The 23,275-nt window shown below is 40.6% G+C and overlaps 1 protein-coding gene across 1 annotated transcript in view; it reads left to right on the forward strand.

Moving 5' to 3' along the window:
* Positions 1-23,275, forward strand: part of Gask1b (golgi associated kinase 1B) — a 54,314-nt gene that overhangs the window by 2,840 nt on the left and 28,199 nt on the right. The window contains exon 2 of the mRNA XM_034500675.2: positions 15,488-15,702. Within this exon, the coding sequence (XP_034356566.1) occupies positions 15,488-15,702 (215 nt within the window). The remainder of the gene's footprint in view (positions 1-15,487; positions 15,703-23,275) is intronic.

The following is a 23,275-nucleotide window of genomic DNA, read 5'->3' on the forward strand; positions in this document are numbered from 1 at the left end:
AGTAATGTTTTCTGTATTTTTTTTTTTTTATTGTGTGTCTGTCTCCTATTGGAGTGTCTAACACACTGAAGATACTCAATGAACATGTTGAATGAATGCAGGAATCCCTTCTTACCTTGTTTCTTCGATGCTTGACAGCAAATCTGTATCTGCCTCCAGCTTCTAATGCTAAGGACAAGTATTAGTATTTTTATCCTAAATCCAGGCTGGGATTCATCTGAAGGGCTTCATGAAAAGGTTGCTGTGGAGGCTAATGACAAATGTTCCTGGTAGAACTTGTCACAGTACAAATAATAAGGCTTATTTATAGATGTATCACGCTGAGGGCCATCAGCTTGGTGTACTGGTATTATGCTAGCACGATTTAATGCTGGGTGTTCTGTAGGAGGAGCAATACGATTTGCTTAAGTGACATGGTTTGGTCTGGAAGTGCATCTTTTTATATGGAGGAGAGAGTAGTAGTTAGCACATCCTGTATGTAGTCCGTCCTAAGGGCTGTTTCTATTCTTCAACTTTTACTTGGGTTTATGAAAATACATTTATGTCTCATACAAAGAAGACAGCTTGTTCGAAGCACAGAGTTAAGTGTTTGGGTTCCCTCACTGAGTCTCTTACATAGTTGGCATTAAAAAAAAAAATCCTTAATATGAGATGAAAGACAAGACTGTTCAGAGTCATAAAAGGAGAATGAATTCTTGAGACCGTAAGGAATAAAGGCTCTATTTTTTTCTGCATTTTATCCTAAGTTTCCAAGTCTTTTCTGTTTTCACCAGTCAGTTTCTTTAAACAAATCCTTTAAGGGGCCACAAGGCATTTCTTTTTCTCTCCGTATACTTGACAATCAGAATCTCAGTCACTGAATACAGTATCACAGGCGACCAACATTCGTCCACACATACAGGCTGTGGAAACCTCTTCTCTCAAGGGAACAGCAGCCTGCATTGTAACCATGGCTCACTGAGTGTTGCTTCTCACCAAGCACCATGCTGTTTTTAAGAACTGGCTCTCCATTATGACATGAAGTCCACATAAAAGTTTTTGGAAGTGTACTCAAGACACAAGACCTTGGAACTCCGTGATAGGAAGTTGATGAATATGGAGATAGAAGGCCAGAATAAATAAGTATTTTTATTAAAAGCCTATGGATATAATACGGCTAACCTAGGCCATCATCGATCAACCTGTCTCATCTTAAGCATGATCTGGTAGCATCCAGGAATATTTATTTTAGGCTATAGCTGGACAAAATAATCTACCACAAAGCCTGTTTTGTAATAAAGGCTCAGTTTCTTTAAACAAATCCTAACATGGACAAGGTCCTCAGTTCAATGCTAAGCACCACAAACAAAAATAAAATAAAATATCAGTAAAATCTGATATGTAAAATTGGTAATAATATACACACAAAGAGGTATATTTCATACACATGATGGATGTAAAAGACAATATCCAAGTAATGCCTGAAATATAGTATGCTGGAGATTGTTGGTTGTCTATGTTCATAGTCAGATGGCTAACTGGGTCTCAGTGCTGCCACCTGACATTGCTAGAAAGCACCATCAGATACTGCTAGTCCAGGGAAAGATCAAAACTTAGAATTTTAAATATGATTTCTGCAGAGTACTCTCATACCATCATAAAATTGAAAAGTTGTAAATTAATTTGAGCCACGGTGCAGGGATTGTCATTATAGATTGCCTTCAGCACATATTTTTCAAGATTAAAAAAATTAAATTATATGTATGTATGTATTTGAGTACTTGTCTTATGCATGTGGGCGTAGTGCCCTCAGAGTTCAGAGCAGGGCACTGGACCCCCCTGGAGCTGGAGTTACACACTGTTTTGAGCTGCCTGATATGGTTACTAAGAACGGAACTTGGGTCTTTCACAAGAGTAATATGCTCTTGTAACTACTGAATCATCTCTCCAGACCTGTCTTTAAAATTTTAAAAATTGATAAAAGAAATAATGATTCAATCATCACAGAATTATGAGCTCAGATTACTCTTGGACCAGTTCTTGGTTTTAGAATGATATGTTTTAAATGAATCTCTTTGAATATAAAAATATATATTTGAAATCCATGGACTTGCCAATACTTATCCTGAGCTATTTTCTGGAATGCTGCAAAGCTATTCTAGAAAAAGAAAAATGTGTGTATGGGAAAGTTTGTAATTAGGTAAGGAATATCAGAAGCACGCCAATATACAAGATCTAGTCATTGTTATAGACACAGATTTATGTTTTATGGCTATCTTTGAGGGAGATCCAAAGATAAAAATAAAGCATCTTTTAAAAAGGATTCAGTTTTAGTCCCTCTTTAAGCCTTTAAGATTAAGAACTATAAGCCTCTGATGGGGAGGAAGAGGTTGGCTGGACACTCACAGTGGCTGAAGGCTAATAGATCTAACCTGTAAAACTGGCGAGGTCCAACATGGCCAACTGGGGTGATGCCTAAGAGTTCTTTACCAAAGGACCTCAGAGTCCTTTATCAAGATATCACCAACTGTGCACTTGCCTAACATGGACAAGGTCCTCAGTTCAATGCTAAGCACCACAAACAAAAATAAAATAAAATATCAGTAAAATCTGATATGTAAAATTGGTAATAAACATGAAAGACAAGATATCACATGTGTTACATGCATTATGTGAAGTCTAACTGTAAATTCTTTGTAAAATCATCTTGCTGCATCTGACACTGTGACAAATGTGGGAAATCACATCTAAGGATCAAAAGTGGCAGAAAATCTCCTTCTATTCCTGGCATTCCTTGCTTTTCTTCACCTCAACTAATGAATAATCTTTTTTGTTGTTGTTTTTTTGTTGTTGTTGTTTAAGTTTGTCTATGAAACCAGTGATCTAAAATCCTGCGGGTCACCTACATCTTGAAAAACAACACCCGCCCTTGGGTATGCCGTACTGTCATTGCATTTTTAAATAAAGCCCAATTTAGTTTTATAAAAAATAAATGAAATATTACAAGGTATTTTTTACAGTAATATTCAACTTGTCATCTATTAAAGACCCAGTGCTAGACATAACGCAGTATATAATAATGGTGCTGTTTGCCATGTACATGAGACAAGTTACTACCATGCCCTTGGAGTCATGGCGCATGGGGGAAAACCCACAGAAGAGCAGAAAAGCTACCCACTGAGCCTCCATTTTATTTTAAGTGGGGAGATTCTGAAGCTATATAAAGTTACAAACTTCTCCCCAAGCCACATGGTTAGTGATTAGTGAAGCTGGAACTTGTACCTGATTCTTCACAGGCTAAGTCTTCCTTCCACAGGTTGTTTCTGTAAACCAACCCCATGTTTTAAATACTATCTGGGACAGTTATGGGATAGTGACCAAACTCCACATTTTAGCATGATAGTTTCTGATTGTGCTACTACACCAACATACTATTTATTTAATATTTATTTATTTAAGTTCAACACTACAACTCTGACAGTGTTTTTGCTCTGAGGAAAAAGTGTTGATGGATCACTCTGAGATTTGCTATATTTATTTTTAAATGAAAGCTAAAATTCTGATATTTAACAGATTTTCTTGTTTGTTTTGAATAGCCACGAGCATGAAAATATGGTTGAACATGTTAATTTGTTTTTTGTCTCTCTTTGTGTGTGTGTGTGTGTGTGTGTGTGTGTGTGTGTGTAAGATTCTCAAATCATTGCCAAGGGCACCAGGTACACATGGTGTTGGGTTGATATATTCAGATACTTTTTTGAAAGAAAAATTAAAAACTTTTAATCTAGGGAAAGGCAAAGCAGACTATGACCATGTGAAAGTCAATGCATTTAAAAAGGAAACCCAGGGCTGGCAAGATGGTTCAGCAGGTGAAGGCGTTTGCTGTCAGTCCTGATGTTTGATTTCTGGAACTCACACGGTGGAAGGAGAGGAACAACCTCTGGAAGCTATCTTTTAACCTCAACAAGAACGATGGCATGTGTTTGTTCTTACCCCAAACTAAACAAATAACTAATGAATGAATGAATGAATGAGTGAGTGAATAGATACAGATAAAAAGATAGATAGATAGATAGACAGAAAGACAGACAGATGGATAGATGATAGATGAATGAATGGAAACCCAGTGCCATTTGACCCTGAACTAGGAGCTTTTCCAAAGCTCTCCTCAAGTCTGCGAGTTTCTGTGAATGGGTCTTGGGAACACCATTTGGGTAGCATTTAAGCATCTTGCTATTTTTCATACCCAGCATGGAAGATGCATTATGTATGCTTTATTTTTAGGCTGCTGTTTTATTGCCATGGAGCTGTCATACTGAATTAAGGTAGGCTAGTTCCAAGAATTCTGTGCAGCAGAGCTGCTTAGATGATAAACTACAGGCACCCCACAAACCTCCATTTAAATTCATTGTGGATCCCAAGTCGCTCACTGTTTCCCTACTTGCATTGCCTCTTCTTATTATAGAGCAGGAGAAATATATTGTGTGCTTTTTTTTTTTTTTTTTTTTTTTTTCTTTCTTTTTTTTTTTTTTTTTTTTTGTCTTTTCAACTTTCTTTTTCAACTGCCTTTTTGCTGGTGTATCTGCCAGGGTGAAACAATGGCAGTTTTGCTTTTCCTGTTGTTTCAGGGGTCAGGTAGGCATGGAATCCGTTTGTTTGGAGTTCTGAGAATACCTTCGGAAAACACACTGGTTCCGATTGCTACAAACCCTTGACATGTCTGCAAACTTTCTTAAAATATTTATTCAGGAGATTATAATCATGGTTTATTGTTGAAATTTCTGCTCAAAAGCACATTCTGTCCTTTATCAGAAAAGCCCCAGGGCTATTTCTTTAGCAATCAAATTGAGCTGGCCAGCTTAGTACTTGCATTCATTTGGGGACAGAAGTTTATTGAGCATCCTTCCCAAGCATCACTGGCTGGCTGCAGTGTCCTCTTGTTTGCCCACTACATACCTTCACAGACACACTGGAGACCTGGCAACCTTCTGCTATGCATCTGGAATGTCTTCCTTGATCTCACAGTGGGCTAGGACAGAAGTGACAATGAGTGGTTGTTATGGAATTCACACTGCAAACGTGTGCCTAAAGTCCATGCAAACCTACTCCTTTGCTAGGATTATATTTATCTGTATTCCTTTAACATGTTTATTGAGCACCCACCTTGGGGCTGCATCCCTGTACAACGTTGTCCAGGGGAGCTATCCTTGTGGACCTGACACCACTGGGTCGTGTGAGAGTGACTCTTATTTCCACTAATTGCTGACTTCAGGGCCATGACCTCTCGCTCTCTCTATGGACTGAATCTGTTGCAGCTCTGGGTTGGTGGAAGGACTGCACAGGTTCAGTAGGACCGGGCAACCTTTCCTACCTTAGTTAAGGGTCAATGCTTATGACGTCAGCACAATTTAGATATAAAGAGCTCCATCTATTGGCATTGAGTTTGTCTGTGAAGCACTGCCCCGGAACTGGACAAGGAGAAGAATTTCCCTATTTAACAGCCATTTAATTCAAATGGCTGTGTAGCTGAGTATGTACTGCCTGGGTTTGAGTCCAGATCTAATAACTTACTGATCCTTATTTTTTATGAGCATAATAATGATGATTAGAATAATGATATTTACAATAATATTTAACCTGGTGTTGTCACTAAAATTAACCCCCTATCTATCTCTCTATATATTCTCAAACACTTATAATAGGGCCTACTGCATGCTGATTTAGCGTCCTGTGGTATGCTTTTTAGATTGTCATAGTTTCTCTAATTTTACTTGAGATAAGTAAACGGGCACCCACAATGAATTCAAAGCAAGTTTCGTAGCTGGCAATGGATGATACCATTGTTTTTAATTTTTGGAACTGAGAGCGCTTTCCATTCACTAGCTCATAAGTCCTATAAGAGCATCGTACACAATTTCCTTGTGGTACGGATTTTCTGTGGAGAAACTGAAGTCTAAAAGATAACATGGGTCCCCGGATGATGCACAGTGAAGTTAATACAGATGTAAGTTGGGAGACTTCAGTAGCCTGATCCTTTATCACCCTGCCTTGCTGCCTCTGCCATCAATCATGCCACAGGAGGGCCTCCAGTGATTGTATCCTTATCCCTCAGCCATCCAGATTGTACCTTGCTTTCAAGAGCCTAATGATCCTGTCTCTCCCGAGTATAGCCCCGATGCTTTCACAGTTTGCGCCTCATATCAATGGCCGGGGTCAGTAGGTGTGCGTGTATGTGTGCAGGTTTCCACCCCTCCTTTCTTCTTCCTGAGTCCTGTAGCATCACGGATGTGAGAGTCAAGAGCTAGTTGTCAAGAATGAGGGCACAGAAAGCTCTGCATGTTTCTCAGCTCTGTTTCTCAAGTTTCTCCCTAATCCTTCTCATTCGTTTTTTCAGGGAGGGCTTTGGAATCGAGGATTACTGGGGTCTCAGAGCAGCGGCATTTCTACTCTGAGTCCATTAGCCATGTCTTAGAACACTCGAGTTATACAAGGACATTGGGGGATTACGAAACAAATCATTCATGTGTCCCAATTGTTTTTACGTTCATTTAGTTGTGTGTGTGTGTGTGTGTGTGTGTGTGTGTGTGTGTATCAGAGGACGACTTCCAGCCGTTGTTTCTCTTTCACAATGTGATCCAAGGCTCAAACTCAGGTTATCCGGTGTGCACTTTAACCCACTAAGCCATCTTGCTGGCCCCAGGACTGTCTCTTAGAAGTCACTGTGGGTAGAGCAGGAGCTGGGATGCCGTGTAGAAAGGCAGACAGTCTTGTGAAGGCAGTGTGTCCTCAGGAAAATGCAGATAGTTTTGAACTGGAGATTGGGGCTGGAGGGATGAATGAAGGGAGGCAAGTTTGTCTTTGATGGGCTGTATGTTCTTTATCCTGTGAGGACCTGAGTTTTGTTTTCAGCATATGGGGGATTAGGAATAATTGAGGGTTTTAGAAAAGAGAATGATAAGGTTAGAAGATTGTGTTAGAAGGCTACTCTTGTCAGAAACTCATGACTCCTTTCTCTACGTGAATCCCAAGACTCTACAGACTATGTTACCCAAAGACAGGGAGGACTTTCCCTCCCAAATGTGGCCTGGTACCCTTACCATATCCCCACCACCCTGGGAAGTCGATTTCTGTGATTTTTTTTTTTTTTTTTTTTTTGAGACATGGTCTTTCTACATAGCCTTGTCTGTCCTGGAACTCACTATATAGACCAGGCTGGCCTCAAACTCAAGAGATCTACTTGCCTCTGCCTCCTGAGTGCTGGGATAACCGCACGAGCTACCACACCCAGCCCTGATTCCAGCATTTAAAAATAAACACCTAGGCAAGAAGAATCTAGGGGTTTCTGTTTGTGGAGACTCTTAGGGAGTGTCTGTTCAGGGTTGCTCCACAAGCAGAGGTCCAGAACAAAGGATAGTTTTTAAAGTAGAGTGGATAACTTAGGTAGCTAGGGCAGGTCATGTCACATGGCATTCTTTCCTGTTCCCAGGCTACACACTCACCCGAGCTGTTAATCATCCATGCAGCCCCCTGGGATGAACTGAGCTCTGTCAACTGTGAAGTGAGTGGTAGTTACTTGAATTTTGAATGCACAGACTTGGTTTTGTTTTTGTTTGTTTATTTTTTGCTTTTTTGCTTGCAGAAGTGGTTTAAATTACCTATAAATCTAATGCCTCTTTAATCGTAGTTGTAGTTGATAATTGTGTATACTTTTGGGTTGTAATTATACATATAGTATATAATTGATAAATATTTTTAACATGACATAATAGGCTAATTAAACCTATCACTTCAGATACTTGGTATTTCTTCATAATAAAGGCATTTTAACTGGTTTTTAAAGCTGGTTTGAGATGCACAATGCATTATTATTTTGGTCATTACTCTGTGCAATAGATCATGAATTTTTAAAAGCGTTCTCTTTCTCTCTCATACATGTGTATGCACATGGGTGTGTTCTCACCCCTGCACTTCAGATGTCCTGTGTCTTCCTCTGTCACCTTCCACTGCGCTCTTTTGAGACAGTGTGGAGCCTGGTGCTCATTGTCTTGGGTAGACTAGCTGGATCTACCTATCCCTGCCCCCACCCCAACCCTACTCACAGCACTAAAGCTGAAAGCACATGAGGCCACACCCAGAATTCAGGTCCTCAGGCTTGTGCAGCAAGCTCCTTATCCCCTGAGCCATCTCCCCTGTCACAAGATCATTGAATCTTCTTGTCCCATCTAACTGAAACTTTTTTTTTTTGTCATCATACGGTCTCAAGTAGCCTAGCTATTCTTTCTAGACTCTAGCAACTCTTCTAAGAGCTCAGATATTTTAGTTTTTACATATGGGATTGTGCTGTATCTGTCTCTGTCTTTCTGTCTTGCTTCGCTCAAGCCTCCTGTTTTTGCATGTTGTCTTGTGTGACAGCATATCCCCTGAAATAGACTGAATAGGAATTCCATTGTGCATGTGTGGTAGCACATGATGGCGGTCATGCTGGTTGCTTCCACTGCTTGGCTGTGGTGAAGGAGGCTTCAGTGACCATGGGAGTGTAGACTCGTCTGTGCAGTTCTGGTTTCAGTTTCCTGGAAAGCATCGAGGAGTTGGGTGATAGGGTTGTATATTTTCCTTTCATTACTCTGAGTACCCTGCAAACAGTTTCCCACAATGCTGGATTAATTTCCCTTCTCACCAACAGTGTCTGAAGTTTCTCCTTTCTCCAAATGATAGATATTCTAAGTCATATATAGTGATGTCTTCCTGTTCTTCAGTTTATATAGAAATCTATTTCCAAGACAAATCCTGAACTCCACAGCTTGGTTAGTGTTAAAGCATCTACATATATGGAAGATACATTATCTTGTCTTTACTCCTTCTCCTTCAAAACAAAGAAACAACCACCCCAAACCAAGCAAACTTTATAGAACCTTAGGAAGATTTGTTCCCTTGTTAGACTTGTCAGAGCTGGTGTTTGTTTAGTTGGATTTACACAGTCTTGCCGGATGAGTTGAGAAAGTTCTTCCTATGCATCTTGGGTAGGTTAGTATCTTACTCAGTGTTAGGTCTTGCCTCTGGTACTGAAGAGACAGTGGTGGCTTCAGGCTAGAAGCAACAATGTGTGACTTTTTGTCTACCCTATCATAACAAGCCCTGAGCTGCTTCTCAACAAAGCTTCCTCTCCTAGTGACCTGTGATTTCCAACCATATGTCCCGGAGCTCAGCTCAGTCTTTAGTTCCTCACTGTTTCTGTTTATCCACTTCTTCACCTCACCTTTTAAAAACCACGCTGTATGTGTATACTTGCTTGGTTATATTAACTTCTAGATGTTTAAGGTTCAGCTCTTGCCTGGAACCCCAGGGAACTACCTAATAATATTAATATATATATATATATATATATATATATATATATATTTCTTCTACCCCAAACTTAGGACTTTATAAGTCCAGAGAGTAAATGATGCTTTTAAATACCATTTACATGGCTAGACAAATTAACAGTACCAAAAATCCAGACTATATTCCTATTTGGGTTTTGGATTTCCCACATACATGTTAGAGTGTCACACTCACAAGTTTCAAGCTGAGAGATTTCACCTGCTTGGTCACGTCAGTCAAACTGTGTACATATAAGTAACATTATACAAATGGAACAGGTTGTATATAGGTTGTTTAGGAATATATGTGTATATACATAAATCCATTCAATAACAATTAATGAAAAACAGAGTCCATAAATTTTAATAAGAGAGGGGAGGAGTATATAGGAGAAAAGGGAAATATAAAATTAAAAAATAGAGATAGGTGAAAAAATTGTGTGTGTCTGCATATGTGTGTGTGTGTGTGTATCATGAGAGTAAGAGAAAGAGACACAGAGAGACACACAGAGAGACATACAGAAATAAAGAGACACAGAAAGACAGAGACACATAGAAAGACAGAGGGAGAGACTCACATAGAGAGAAAGAGAAACATAGAGAGACATGGAGACAGAGATGCAGAGACAGAGAGATAGGGAGAGACAGAGAGACAAGAGAGATGCAGAGAGAGAGACATAGAGAGATACAGAGAGAGAGAGAGTTGGGGGAGAGGGATATACAGGGAGAGATTGTTTGTAGTACTCTTGGGCATGCTAGGTGAAAGACTGACTAGTGCTCAAGCCCCATTGCTTAGTATATTGAGATAATTTCTCTTTCAAGTAGCTCAGGCTAACCTTTAAGCAATAATATAAACTAGGCCACCATGAACTCAGAATGCCTTCGCCTCAATTTCTGTATGTTCCAATGGGGTGGGCACTACAACCAGCACCTGTCTACTACTTTTGAAAAGATTTGTCTTTGAATTATTTTTCTTTATGTGTATTCTTGTATACGTGTGTGTGTGTGTGTGTGTGTGTGTGTGTGTGTGTGTGTGTGTGTGACCTGTGAGCTGGTACCCATGGAAGAAGCAAGAAGAGATAAGATCCCTGGGAGCTGGAGTTGTAAGAGTTTGTGAGCTATTAGGTGTGGCTGACAGGAACTGGGCTCTAATACTCCCAAAGAGCAGCAAGAGCTAAATGATTGAGCCATCTCTCCAGGTATACATATATATTCCAAATCTTGTTTTTCAAGGCACTGAAGAATAATGAAGTTAATAGGACTTGACAAGTTTACATACCTAGACACTTTCTACAAGGTCCTGGAGCAGCATGCATGAACACCTTATTGGTTTTAGCAGTGAGCAATCTGTAGTATAAAGCTTTCTGTCGGTGACTTGTTGATGCTTGTGATGGAGCCCATGGAATTTATTTCCTGCAATGAAGATGCTCCACCAGTTTTGACTGGGCCAGACTTTCTTTCAAGGATCTGTAGAATTGTGTTTAGTGAAAGGCCTGATGCTGAACTTTTACTTCCTTTCAGTCTCATTCACAAGGAGTCTTGGAACTCGGCCCATTCGATAGAAAGGACTTTTGATTCGCAGCTCAGAATACTTTTGTTTATTTTTGTCTGGTGATAAATACGGGTAGACTATTCACAATCCACCAGCAGGCTTGGCCTGCCCCTATGGTGTAGCAAAACCAGTCAGCCAGTGTTTAAAGTGAAGGGCATTTAATGCATGTAGACAAAGGAGATTGTGTAAAGCATACATTCTTGGTTAATTTTCATGTCCATCTTCCCCAAAGAATGTCTTCTTTGTGCTGTTGAGTCAAAAATGACTAAAGAGAACATCAAAATTCTGAGGAGATATTCAGATATTGGAAGAGAGGCATTTTTACTGGCAAGTCTCATTTTTAAGACAGCTGTGTAACCTTTAATTCACATGGACATCCACACATCTGTTAAAGGCTGCTTCCCACTACTCTGACAGTTAGAATTTTATCTCTTCACCATTAAGATTTCTCCAGAGAGCACACAGCACTGCATCATCTTGACAAATCTGAATGGAAGGAGATGAACACTGCTCATTTCAAAAACCCTTCAGGGTGAATGCGTTTAACCAGGCTCCTGTTTTCAGAGACCATTTTCCCATCATCTCTTCTGCTTTATCAATGCTCCTTTACGCCTCCTAAAAGCTGTATTTTATATAATGGGAATTCTCCTCTCAGTGGCACTTAACTGTGCTGAGGTCTGCAGCTACACCAACAGGTATTAGTATACACTGGGTACCACACTCTTGGCTCTAGTGGGAAGACTGAACAACAAGCATGGAAAAGCAAGAGGCCAGTGCTCTTCCACTCCCCAACCAGGGAGCTGCAGATCTCTGGCTTTCTCTCTTCTCTGGGAATCCTTTTCTCCAAAAGGCAGGAAAGAATATCTTTATGTTTTGCTGGGGAAACATGGATGACTATGGAGAATAACTGATTGTGCTTATTTGCTGAACTACCTTTCCCTTTGGCAGTTTAAAAAATGATTTATTAGCTATGAGCATAGAAAGTATATCCAATGATTGCATGTGTGCCTTTAATCTCACCACCCATGGAACGGAGATGGGAGGAATGAAGGTTCAGATGCTGCTCTAGCTACAGCAGGAAGTGTGTAGCTGGATGATGGGAAGAAACCACAAGTTGTGGTGGTACACACTTTTAATCCTAGCACCTGGAAGCAGGAGCAGGTGATCTCTGTGAGTTTTGAGGCCAGCCTGGGCTACATAGCAGATTCCAGGTCAACCATGGCTATACGGTGTGACCATGTTTCAAACCAACAAACAAGCGAACAAACAAACAACAACAGAAAAAAACAACAAAATCCATAAAAGAATTTGATGATTTATAGAGAAGACTAATAAATCCATGGGCATAGAGCTTGTGGCTAAAGATGGCCCACTATGTATTTTGCTTTCATAAACTGATGTCTGCAATTGTATATGGCTGAAAATAATAAAAAGGTTGATAATATTACTGTAACAATTGAAAATCATCTGGATTCACACTTTAGTGTTTACAAGGAAGCTGTGTTGGCTTAGTCATGACCAGTTGTTACTTTCCTGTCTGCCACCCTTTTGTGCCACTGTGCCACTGAGCCAGGCATATAGCTGAATGGCTGTGGTGGCTAGCGCATGAATGGCAAAGCCCCAGTTACATCAGTGATATTCAAATATTGGATTGTAAAAATAAACATCTGTATTATAATATTTAATGAAACAATTATGAAAATCCACATATTTCTATTTTATCCTTTATGTAATTTTTGCTTCTTTATCCTGTTTTTATGCTTCACGAGAGCAAAATGTTGGCACCTACTTATTTATAATTTAGCTTCAGGCTCCAGAACACTACCTGGAATATAGTAGTTGCTTAGTAAGCAGCAATGGTTGGATGAATACTTATGTTTTATAAGACTGTTGGAGGTGTATACGTAGAAATAGCTGCTATAAAATTATTCTTGATTATGCATTTATGCTAAACACTAGGATGAGGGGTTTTATTTATTTGCTTTATTTTTTCTTTCATTTCATATGGCAACATGAAAATTTTTACCTGTTAGGGAGTTACATGCATACACTGTATAATATACAAATCAGGGTAAACCTATCTAACATGCTGGGTGTTACAACAGTGGGGTGGTTACAGGCAACAATCATATGCTGAATATGTTCACAAACCTTGAGGAAGGGAAGTCTGAATGTTTCCACCAGGTAGAAGTGACAAAAGAGAAAGGAATTTCTTCTTTATATACAGTTGTATTTAATAATCGTGAAATCGGTTTATGAGGATACATGATCACCTCTGTGACACAGAGGAGGAGGAGAAGGTGGGAGAGGAGGAGGAGGAGGAGGAGGAGGAGGAGGAGGAGGAGGAGGAGGAGGAGGAGGAGATAGGTTTGGAGAGGCTTGTCACTTGTCTAATGTCACAAAGCAAGGAGGTCAAACTAGAGCGCAAAAGGTCTGCTGGGTTCCATAGTCTAAGCTTTAGCCATGAGTTAGCCATGTTCTTGTCTTAAAAATGTAAAGCTATTTATTTATTTATTCAGGTGAGAGTGAAGAGGGCAGGAAAACTTAAGAAAACAAAACAACCATTTGTCATGGGCTGCAGACAACTGGGTTTTTCTTTCTTATACATTCTCCATGCAGAATTTTCTTCATTCCCTAAAATGAGGAGACTTCTTTTTATTTAATTTTACAGTAAGGCATTAATGCTCTTAAAGATGCGGAGAGAACCAAGAAGGTTTCTCTGACTTCTGCAGACCACTTCTCACCCCTCCCAGGACTTGGGTTGTGCAGGAAACAGCTGCCTGCCTGTCCTTATAGTGACTGTCCTGTAGACATGCAGTATTAGGCTTTAGTTACCCTTGAGCACGTCCTTGCTGTGATATGAGAAGTGCTGTTAGTGAGTTGCAGTGTCCAGGTCACTGGTCCACAGCCTCTTACAGTTCTGATGTCCCATGCACTTGTCTTAGAAAGTTGCATGATATTTTTCTATTCATAGTTGGTCACACTGGCCCAGCTTGTCTTCTTCATATGACAGACAGATCTCATACCGATTTTATTCTCTTTAAAAAACAAGTCATCACAGTATTTGGGGTATACAAGATTGTCTAGCTCTTCTATTTTAGAATAGAATTAGGTCTCAGGAGCCCCAATCTCTTAGTAAAAAGGAAGTGGAAAGGAGGAAAGGAACGGTAAATTCACGATCTTTTAGCTCAGCTCGAGATTCTTTCTTTCTCTTAACTGTGTGTCAGTTACTGTGGTGTACCTACTGTGTATAAACCAAAGGCCTTCCACATGCTCTATTCCACAGGCACTACTGATGAAATGGAGGAGGAGTTTTCTTTGGAACAGGCTGGGATGGGGGGCAATTAGAATGGTTGAATTAACGTGTTTAAACCGTTGGTGTGCCACCAGCTTCCGAATGAGTCAAGCAGCTGACTGTTTCCTGCAGATAAGAGTGCTTACAAGGTTCAAGCAAGGGGGGTTGAGTTTCTAGCTAGGTGAGGAAAGTTGTAGATTTCAAACATCTCAGGCCACTTCAAAGGGCTTTCAGCAATTCCTGGCATGTCTGGACACTCCCATCAGAATTCCTGAGGACTCTGTTGTTCAGGCTTGTTCAGAATGAGTTAAGGGGGCTTTCTGGGTACTTGTAATTGAGTTATTTTCTTCAAAAGCACCGCACTGACTTTTGAATTATAAGCAACCCTGATCATCACCATCTCTGGGACTTTACTTGGATGAAATGGGGGCTTGCAAATGATAGGTCTGGCTTTAAGCCTGAAATGTTGTTCAATTGACTCCATCGTGATCTCTCCTGTTGATGAAGATTCCACAGGGACGTATTATAGTTTATCCAGTTTAGCAGTGATAGAAATTGCATTTCTGTTCAGTGACGGTCCAACTTTAGTGACATTTAAAAAAATACATCATCTATGCACATGCAGTTGAAGAAGTGATATTTGCTTAAAGACACCTTCTGAGGCTATGTGTGAATGTGTGACCCCTTCCCAAAAGCACTGTTGTGTTTACATGCTTCTATCAGAAAAGAAAAACACAAACAAAAACACTTTTTTTCTCCTGCTGTCCTTCTTTGGAGACTCCAGAAATTGATGCGAAGCATCCATTTTCTCTCTGAAATTTGTGACTTCTAAAACTTCTCCCCACCCCCAGCATCCTGATGTAGCCTCAGAAAATCAGACAGCTGTTATTACAAACAGAGACTGCTCTGCTCAGACCTTGAATAGACAATTATAAATGTCTGGATTCTTTCCTTTTTTGTGGCGGCTGCTTTTTAGATGTGGAATAAAACCATACTCAACCAGAGGATGCTTGAGTAGTAGTTAGTAGCCTGCTTCTACCACATCCATAAATCTTGTTAAATTTTCTTTCACTGTCTACAGTAACTTTCCACTTCATAAGACTTATTATAACTGACCAGGAGTGTCATTTATATAAAAGTCTTAAAACTTGTGAAGACACAGGGGCTATGGAATTTGGTTACAAAGTGTCCCACATCTGACAGGTGAGGAGGGTGTGAAGCAGTGAGTGACCTTCCCAAGGTCATTTGCTACTCAATAAGGCAGCAATGCTGAGTGAACTGTTTGCTTTTCTGATTCTATAGATGGCCGACCTCGCCCTATCATTCTGTGGGACTCAGCTCTAGCATCTGCAAGCAATGATAGTCATTCTTCTGTTAAGCTCACCTGGGGAACTTATCAGCAGTTGCTAAAACAGAAGTGCTGGCTGAATGGCCGGGTTCCCAGACCTGAATGGGGCTGCACTGAAATCCATCACCATGAATGGTCCAAGATGGCTCTCTTTGATTTTTTGTTACAGGTAAGTTTATCCAGTCCCCTGTGGTGATCCAAGACTGACAAATGTAAGGCCTCAAAGGAAACTTCAGCAACTGTAGTGTCTATGAAGTTATAGTTTAAGTTATCATATTATTAAATTGTAATTGGGAGAGAATTTAGAGCTTACAAGTCTTAGAACACTTGTAAAAACATCCTCCTTTTTGTTAGTATCTTTTATGTATGTGAGTTTGACTGGAAGGAAGGAAACAGATCGGAGTGGACACAGACAGAATTCTCCGAGGCTATATAGAGATTTCAAGTCCAGTCTAGTGTATATGACCCTCTGTTTCAAAAACAAAACAAAAAAAGTAGAGAAAATGCTAGCTTAGTCACTATCTAGGAGACAAACTGTTGACCTAGAGAATGGCCTTTGGTGTCAGTGATGCAGAGTGGAGAGTGAAGACTAAGGCAGTGTGCAGGCCATTTAATGGAGTGGAGAGGCAGCCCACAGTCACCTGGTATTGCTACCTTGAATAATGTTTGGGTTCAGTTCTGAGGTATAGACAGGTTATGTATTATGTATGTATTATCTCATTTGTAAGCTTAATATTATCTCATTTGTAAGCTTAATATATGAAGTCTGTGAAGTAAGCTCCCTGTCTCTATATTGCATGTAGGGGATCCGAGGCATGGAAACTATATGTATTCTGGCAGCTTTTTTTTTTTTTTTTTTTTTTTTTTTTTTTTGCAAGCAGACAAATTAGCCCATGGCAGAATGACTAACGCTAGTAAAGTCATGAAACCCTTGGGTCTGACACATGTGAATTTCACACTTAGGATAGAGCCACTGGTATCCATTTCACACTTCCTTGCATCTCTGGTTTTATTTCTGTGAAACTACAGTGTTCTGGAGAATGCTTCTGACGATGTGTTTGTTCCTGACCTGAACTCTAACCTTGGAATCTTCAGTCTTTTTATTGGCTGCTAGCAAACCTGACTTGACTAACATTTGCCTTAGAAGGATATGTGATTTTAGTATTTTGGTAAGGATGCAAATAACCCCTACATTCCAGAGTCAGATGCATTTGTATCTTCTAGAGCAGTTAACCACATTAACAAGTGTAACAACTAGTGTCACACTAGATTTGAAGGACAGCTCCATGACAGAGCCCTTGCCTACGATGGATGAAAACCTGAGTATGTCCTCACTACTGCAAAGGCAAAACCAAACAAGACAAAACACAAAACTGAAGAGCAAGCTTGGTGTGCTGTGCAGAAATGCCCATGGGGAACTGTCTTTCAACACAGAATGATCTTGAAGCTTGTAGCTGAGAGACATAAGGACTTACCTATAGCAAATAAAAGGCAAATCTCATCTTGATTATCTAGCATTATGTATTTTAAATCTGAAACCTTCAAGTAAATATCTCATTCTGACCTAAGTGTCATTTATTATTCAACCAAGGAGAACACACACACACACACACACACACACACACACACACACACACTCAATGATCATTGTACTATAAAAGTAGTGTAAAGTAATTATGCCCACTAACACACTCCAAAGCTTTTTGGCTTTTGTTTTCTTCTGGAAGTGTAATGGTTAGGAAAATATAGTATATGAAATAAAAGCCAGATTCACATCAGAATTGATGGCTAAATATTAGTTCTGATTGTTCTGAGGTCAAACGAGGGAGAACATGTGGTACAAAATAGTGAAGAGAAAGCATCTGAGTGGAAGTTTAGGTGGTAAGAAGAGGAGGCTGTAGAGAAGCCTGAGAACACGGGGGTGATGACATTTCATGGTATTCAATCATGTGAAATAGGCCATTCAAAACAGTCTTTGTTTAAGCAACTATTGGGAGTTTCCTGCTTTTGGACATAGGAAGTAGCAAAAAGGTAGAACTCCTTTACACAAAGTATGTGTTGACTGTGTTGCTCTACTCTTCGTTACCCTAACTGAGCCAGAACAAAGTTCAGCCGATGCAGATTAGCTTCTGAGAGCACTGGCAGCTTTTACCCATGCAGGGACCATGTCTGCCATCTTGAGGATGAATGTGAGCACATGAAATCATCACTGTGAAATGTAAACATGCACAAATATTCCATATACCTTGAAATAATAATATGGTTAACCTGCCACTCACAGAACACTTACTTTGTGTGTTTGGTTCTAGGCACTCTTGTACTAAGCACTAAGATAGTAATTTAGGAACTGATATGATTGTTATTTATACTTTGGAGATGTGGAGGCTGAAGCAAGCACAAATTTGATAATCTTGCCAGGGTCACATGTTCACTACTTTCTGGAGTCAAACAAGAAGTTCTGTTTTAAAAATAAAGCCTTCTTGATTTTTGAAGGGAACAACTTCTCAATTCTCAACAATTTGTTGAGTTAGATATTTAAATAAAGGGGACTATCTATGTGGGGACGGCTCTGCTTAGCTCAGGCAGCCATGTGCCTCGGCCTGACGCCAAGCGCTCTGCAGTTGGAAGTAGCCAGAGGCCATGCGCACACCACAGCTAGAAACGGCCAGCCAGAAACACTGGCCCTGCCACGCAAGAGATGCCAGTGTGGGAGATGGTCAGAACCATCTCCCACGCTGTCTACACAAGGCTGCGCTGAGCTCAGACCATCCCATCATCCACGTGGGCCTGGTAGGAATGAGACTCTAAAGCTTAAAGATTAATCAAAGGCTTTATATATTTGGTAATGTTCAATAACAAGATGCCTACACAATCAGAGGTGTAACCCAATACCCAACCTAGATATGTCAACTACCTTTGACTGCTACAGGCACGCGCATGTTTGATTCCATGTCCTCTCTCTCTTCTGTAGTCTATGCTGTGCTCCCTTTCCCTGTGGTTGGAGTATTGGAAGGTTTTCCTCCTTGATAATTTGTGAGGAAGAGGTCTGGGCAAGAGTTTACCACAACTTGCTCAAGCTGTAATATCAAGTGGAAGCTCCTAACTTTGGTTTAAAAGCTCTGTGTAAAACTCAAAAATACCATTTATTAATGGTTAATTTAACTAGTATTTGCAAATATATATGCAGAGATAATCTCTTGTGTGCTGTGTAGACATATAACCTGTCAATAAAAATCTTATGGCCAATAAGCTGAGGCAGGATTAAAAGGTAGGACATCTGGCAGAGCAGAGACAGACAGACAGAGAGGAGAGAGAGAGAGAGAGAGAGAGAGAGAGAGAGAGAGAGAGAGAGAGAGAGAGAACAAACACTCTGGGAGATAGTCAGAGGGGAAGATTCCCTGCCCTGACTCAAAGAAAGTTGAACATATGAAACTGAGGGGAGGTAACTAGCCATGTGGCAGACATAGAATAGTATAAATGGGTTAGATACGTTATGAACTAGTGGGAACAAGTCTAGCTTATGGCTTAGGCATTTTAAAATAAATAATGAGCCTCTGTGTTATTACTGGGGTACTAGGGCATGAGTGGAAAAGCCTACAGTTACATATACATGCATTCACACATCCATCCATCCATCCATCCATCCATCCATCCATCCATCCATCTATCCCTTCATACATACATATGTAAATGGCATCTGTTGGGAGAAATTACATTTTTCTTTACTTTTCATTGTTTATTTCTAATAGTGAACAGGCAAGAGGCTAATTTCCTTTAGATGGTGCATCATTTTACCCTTTTATATGTCATGCCTGATAGGTCCTCCCTCTTCCCACTGTGGGAAGCAGAATGCAATGTGATGTTTCTGCCAATCAAGTGAAGGGTGATGAGGTTTGATCTGCATTTTCAGTTTTACATTATGTGTGAGATTGAGAATATTGTATATTTAGGTATTTTTGTTTGGTTTCAGTAAATCTCTTTGTTCAAACTATTGACATTTTATAACTTTCCTTATGGCCCCAAAATTTTGTATATTATGAAAAGGAGTCCTTATTATTCATGTCTGCAGGCAGTCAGCTTTCCGTGATACAAAGAGCTGAGAGAATCAACTTATAAAGAGAAAAGACTTATCATGGCTCTCAGTTTTTAACGTTTCAGGCTGTGACTGGTCAGTCCCAGTGCTTTGGGCCTATGATAAGGTAGTAGATTGTGGCAAAATCGAGTGGTGGAACAAACCTGCTTATCTCACGGACAGTAAATCGATGAGAGAGAACAGAGGGTGCCGGCCTGCCACAAACTCATTTATGTTTCCTCAGGAGAGATGAATGAACCTTTGTCACCTGTGATATATCAAAGAAATGATTTACACAAGTCCAGCTTGGTAAGCCAATATGTTTACTGAGCTTATACGTAAATGGTGTCACTCACAATGGTGACAAAACTGATACATCACTAAAAAGTGCCACCCCTTCATGGGTAACGCCTGTGGAAGCTGCATTATGAAGTTCAGCCCAGTTAAGTGTCTACCTCTTATGTATTCTAGTACCTCTCAAGATCATGAACATCCTGGGACACGCATTGGTTATGACAGTATTGTTCGACTTTTCCTGGGGAGACGTGAACAAATTCTGTTCAATCCATTTAGGGCATTGATGACAGATTGAAGAATCAATTCACCCAAGTCTAACTTTACAAACCAATGAGTTCACTGGGGTTACTACAGATGCATAGATGAAGTGTTAAAGAAATATATGTGACTCAAAGGCAGTTGTATCACTGAAAAGCCCAGCCCAGCCCAGCCCAGCCCAGCCCAGCCCAGCCCAGCCCAGCCCAGCCCAGCCCAGTCCAGCCCAGCCCAGCCCAGCCATGGAAGCTGCGTGTTTGGAGCTCTCTGTGGGAGTGGTAGGCGGTACCATCCACAAGAGTCTTTTCTTTCTCTAGAGATTGTTTACTGTTTGCAGGACCTCTAGGAGAGGCCTTGTGACTCCTACCCTGAATCTCTTGGGTCTCATCAGCTTCCCAAGCCCTCCCCACTCCCCACAGGAGTGAATGTCATAATTCAGAGGACATATTTGCCTAATAATGTGCTCCTTCATTTCCTTCAGCTCTAACACCCTTTCTTCCCCATTCCATGATATTCCGTGGGCTTTGGTGAGGGTGATAGAGGTATGTTGGAATTTTCTTCCCTTTATGGTTGATTACTGAGTCCTTACACACAGAAATAGTCACTTGTTTGCCTCAGGTAGACCAGGTTTGAATTGTAGCATCTATCACTCATGGCAACAAAAGAAGTTTCCTTCCTGGGTCAAACCTGATGACAGCAGTAATCTGTGGGTATAAACACAAACACTTAGAAGGCACTTTGACAGGCATGGTATATCCTTTGAACTAAACAACAGCACAGGGGTCTATCAGCTCTCCAGCCACAGATCTTTGTTTCAGTTTGTTACCAACATGAGTTCTCTTTGCCGGTGCTAGCCTTAAATCAAATTGGAAAGCAGTTGATTGAACCTATAACAGTTCTGCCACGTTTTGCATGGCCTGCGGCTAGTGTAGCATGTACTCCATAACTGAGCAGGGGTTTTGGTGGACGTTCCCTCTGAACCACCACTTGCATAGAACTTCCCAGAACTATAAAGCCAGGCAATATGGAGGGAGCATCTGTCTTAGTTCCAGCCTGAATTTTCAAAATCCTAAAACCAAAATATGAAAGTCTTCAGCAGCAGCAGCAGCAGAGTCTTACTCTCCAGGAATTTTTTCTGAAAAAAGATTGCGGAACATTTTTATAAGATGGGAACAGGAAGCAAGGGGGATTGGGGTGGGCTGTTGCATTGACCAATCAATCATATTTTGACACAAGGGGTTATAAACAAGGAAGTTAATGTTGATGACTGGACCTTATCCGGGTCACCTGATTTCAGAGTCTTTGAGTCAGCTGTTTCAGTCAGGTCCCTTCCTGGACTCTGACCTGGAATTTTAGAATGATAAGAGAACAAAGGAATGGGCAAGCCACACATAGTCAATTAAATCAAGACAAGCAACAGATTATGACTTGTGTACTTAGTTTAGATAACGGGATAACAGCATCTTCCCTCTTTATATCCGTTACTGGTTATCAGACAAACCTGAAACATCTGAAGAAGCAGGATACGAGTTAGATTCCCAGGCCTCGGAATACAAACTCAGTTTTGATCCTGCCAGCAAGGCGGTATTCATTCCTGAGATGGCTGAATTTAGGAAACTACCTCCTGACATCTAGCCAACTGTCTATAGGTCTAAGTCATACTTATATGTAACTGCCAACTTCACATAGCTTCAGATCCTGCAAAGAGTCTCAGTTAAGTAATTTTCTTTATCAGGTGGTCTGTGGGCTTGTTTATGAGCTATTATCTTGATCATTAAGTAAGGGGGTCCTGAGCTAAGAAAGCTTGTCAACTATAAGCCTGAGAGTGAGTGAGCAGGGAAATAGCATTTCTCTGTAGTTCCTGCACTAAGTTCTTGCCTTGACTTTTCTCAGTGACCAGGAAAGATAAAATGAACATATACTTCTCTTTAGGATGCTTTTGGTCAGAGTGCCTATCATAGCAACAGAGAATTAATTGGGATAGGAGGTAACTCATTCCTAGCAGCAAGGTTTTAATTTAATAACCTATGGGTTCTGAGTGGCCTTTCCCACTCAAATAGAGTGCCTTCACTCTGAATCGTCAACATCTGTTTTCACTTTTCTTTTAGATGTGTCTCCAAATTTGTAACATATTCAAGACACTCAAGGGCATTATGTAATGAAACCTTTTTATAGAGGGCAAGATGTCTTAAGGCTTACCACTGTACACTTTAAGCAAGTGCCAATTGGTCTTTGGATTTAGCAGCTAGACTTTATATTTTTCAGAAGTAGGGAGATCCTGTAGTAAAGCATTAAACGATCTTACAACTTGTATCAATTGTTTTATAAAAAGAGTAATGTCAAATAGAGCAGAACGGGTGGCAGGCATGGCCATATTTAGCCTTCTTCTTATGGAGAATCCATGCATTCTCCATAAGCTGTTTTGCTTCCTCATCTGGGGCACTGCTGTGTGGCCACTATACACCTCTCCATGTTAGATGGTTTCCATTGTGCTGCCTTGCACTACTTGGCTCACCTAGGTTATGGCTGCACCCTCACCTGCTGCTCAAGGCAGACCCATGGCTGTAATCAATCTGTTATCCATTTTTGCGGCTGCTGAAGGAATCGTGGGCTGGATTGTTATATTAGTTAGGGTTTCCATTGCTGTGAAGAGACACTGTGACCAAGGCAACTCCTATAAAGGATCACATTTAATTGGGGCTGGCTTACAGGTTCAGAGCTTCAGTCCATTATCATCAAGGCAGGAAGTATGGCAGCACCCAGGCAGACATGGAACTGGAGGAGCTGAGAGTTCTACATATTGTTCCAAAGGAAGCCAGGACCAAACTGGCTTCCAATCAGCTAGGAGGAAGGTCTCAACGCCCACCCCTACAATGGCACACTTCCTCCAACAAGACCATGCCCCCTAATAGTGTACTCCTTGTGCCAAACACCTTCAAACCACCACAGTGTTAAAAATTTCCACCTCCAGCATATTTTCTCATAGCGGAGAAATGTACACAGAATACTCTGGGGGAGCCAACAATTGCCTACTTCTAAGACAAACAATCTCTTTTAACTGTACCACTTTGTCTTCCATTCTGTCTCTCATGCCTTTGGTGAACTGCTGCTTTGGCCT

The sequence above is a fragment of the Arvicanthis niloticus genome, chromosome 4, assembly GCF_011762505.2.
Source record: "Arvicanthis niloticus isolate mArvNil1 chromosome 4, mArvNil1.pat.X, whole genome shotgun sequence".
NCBI classification, from domain to species: Eukaryota; Metazoa; Chordata; class Mammalia; order Rodentia; family Muridae; genus Arvicanthis; species Arvicanthis niloticus.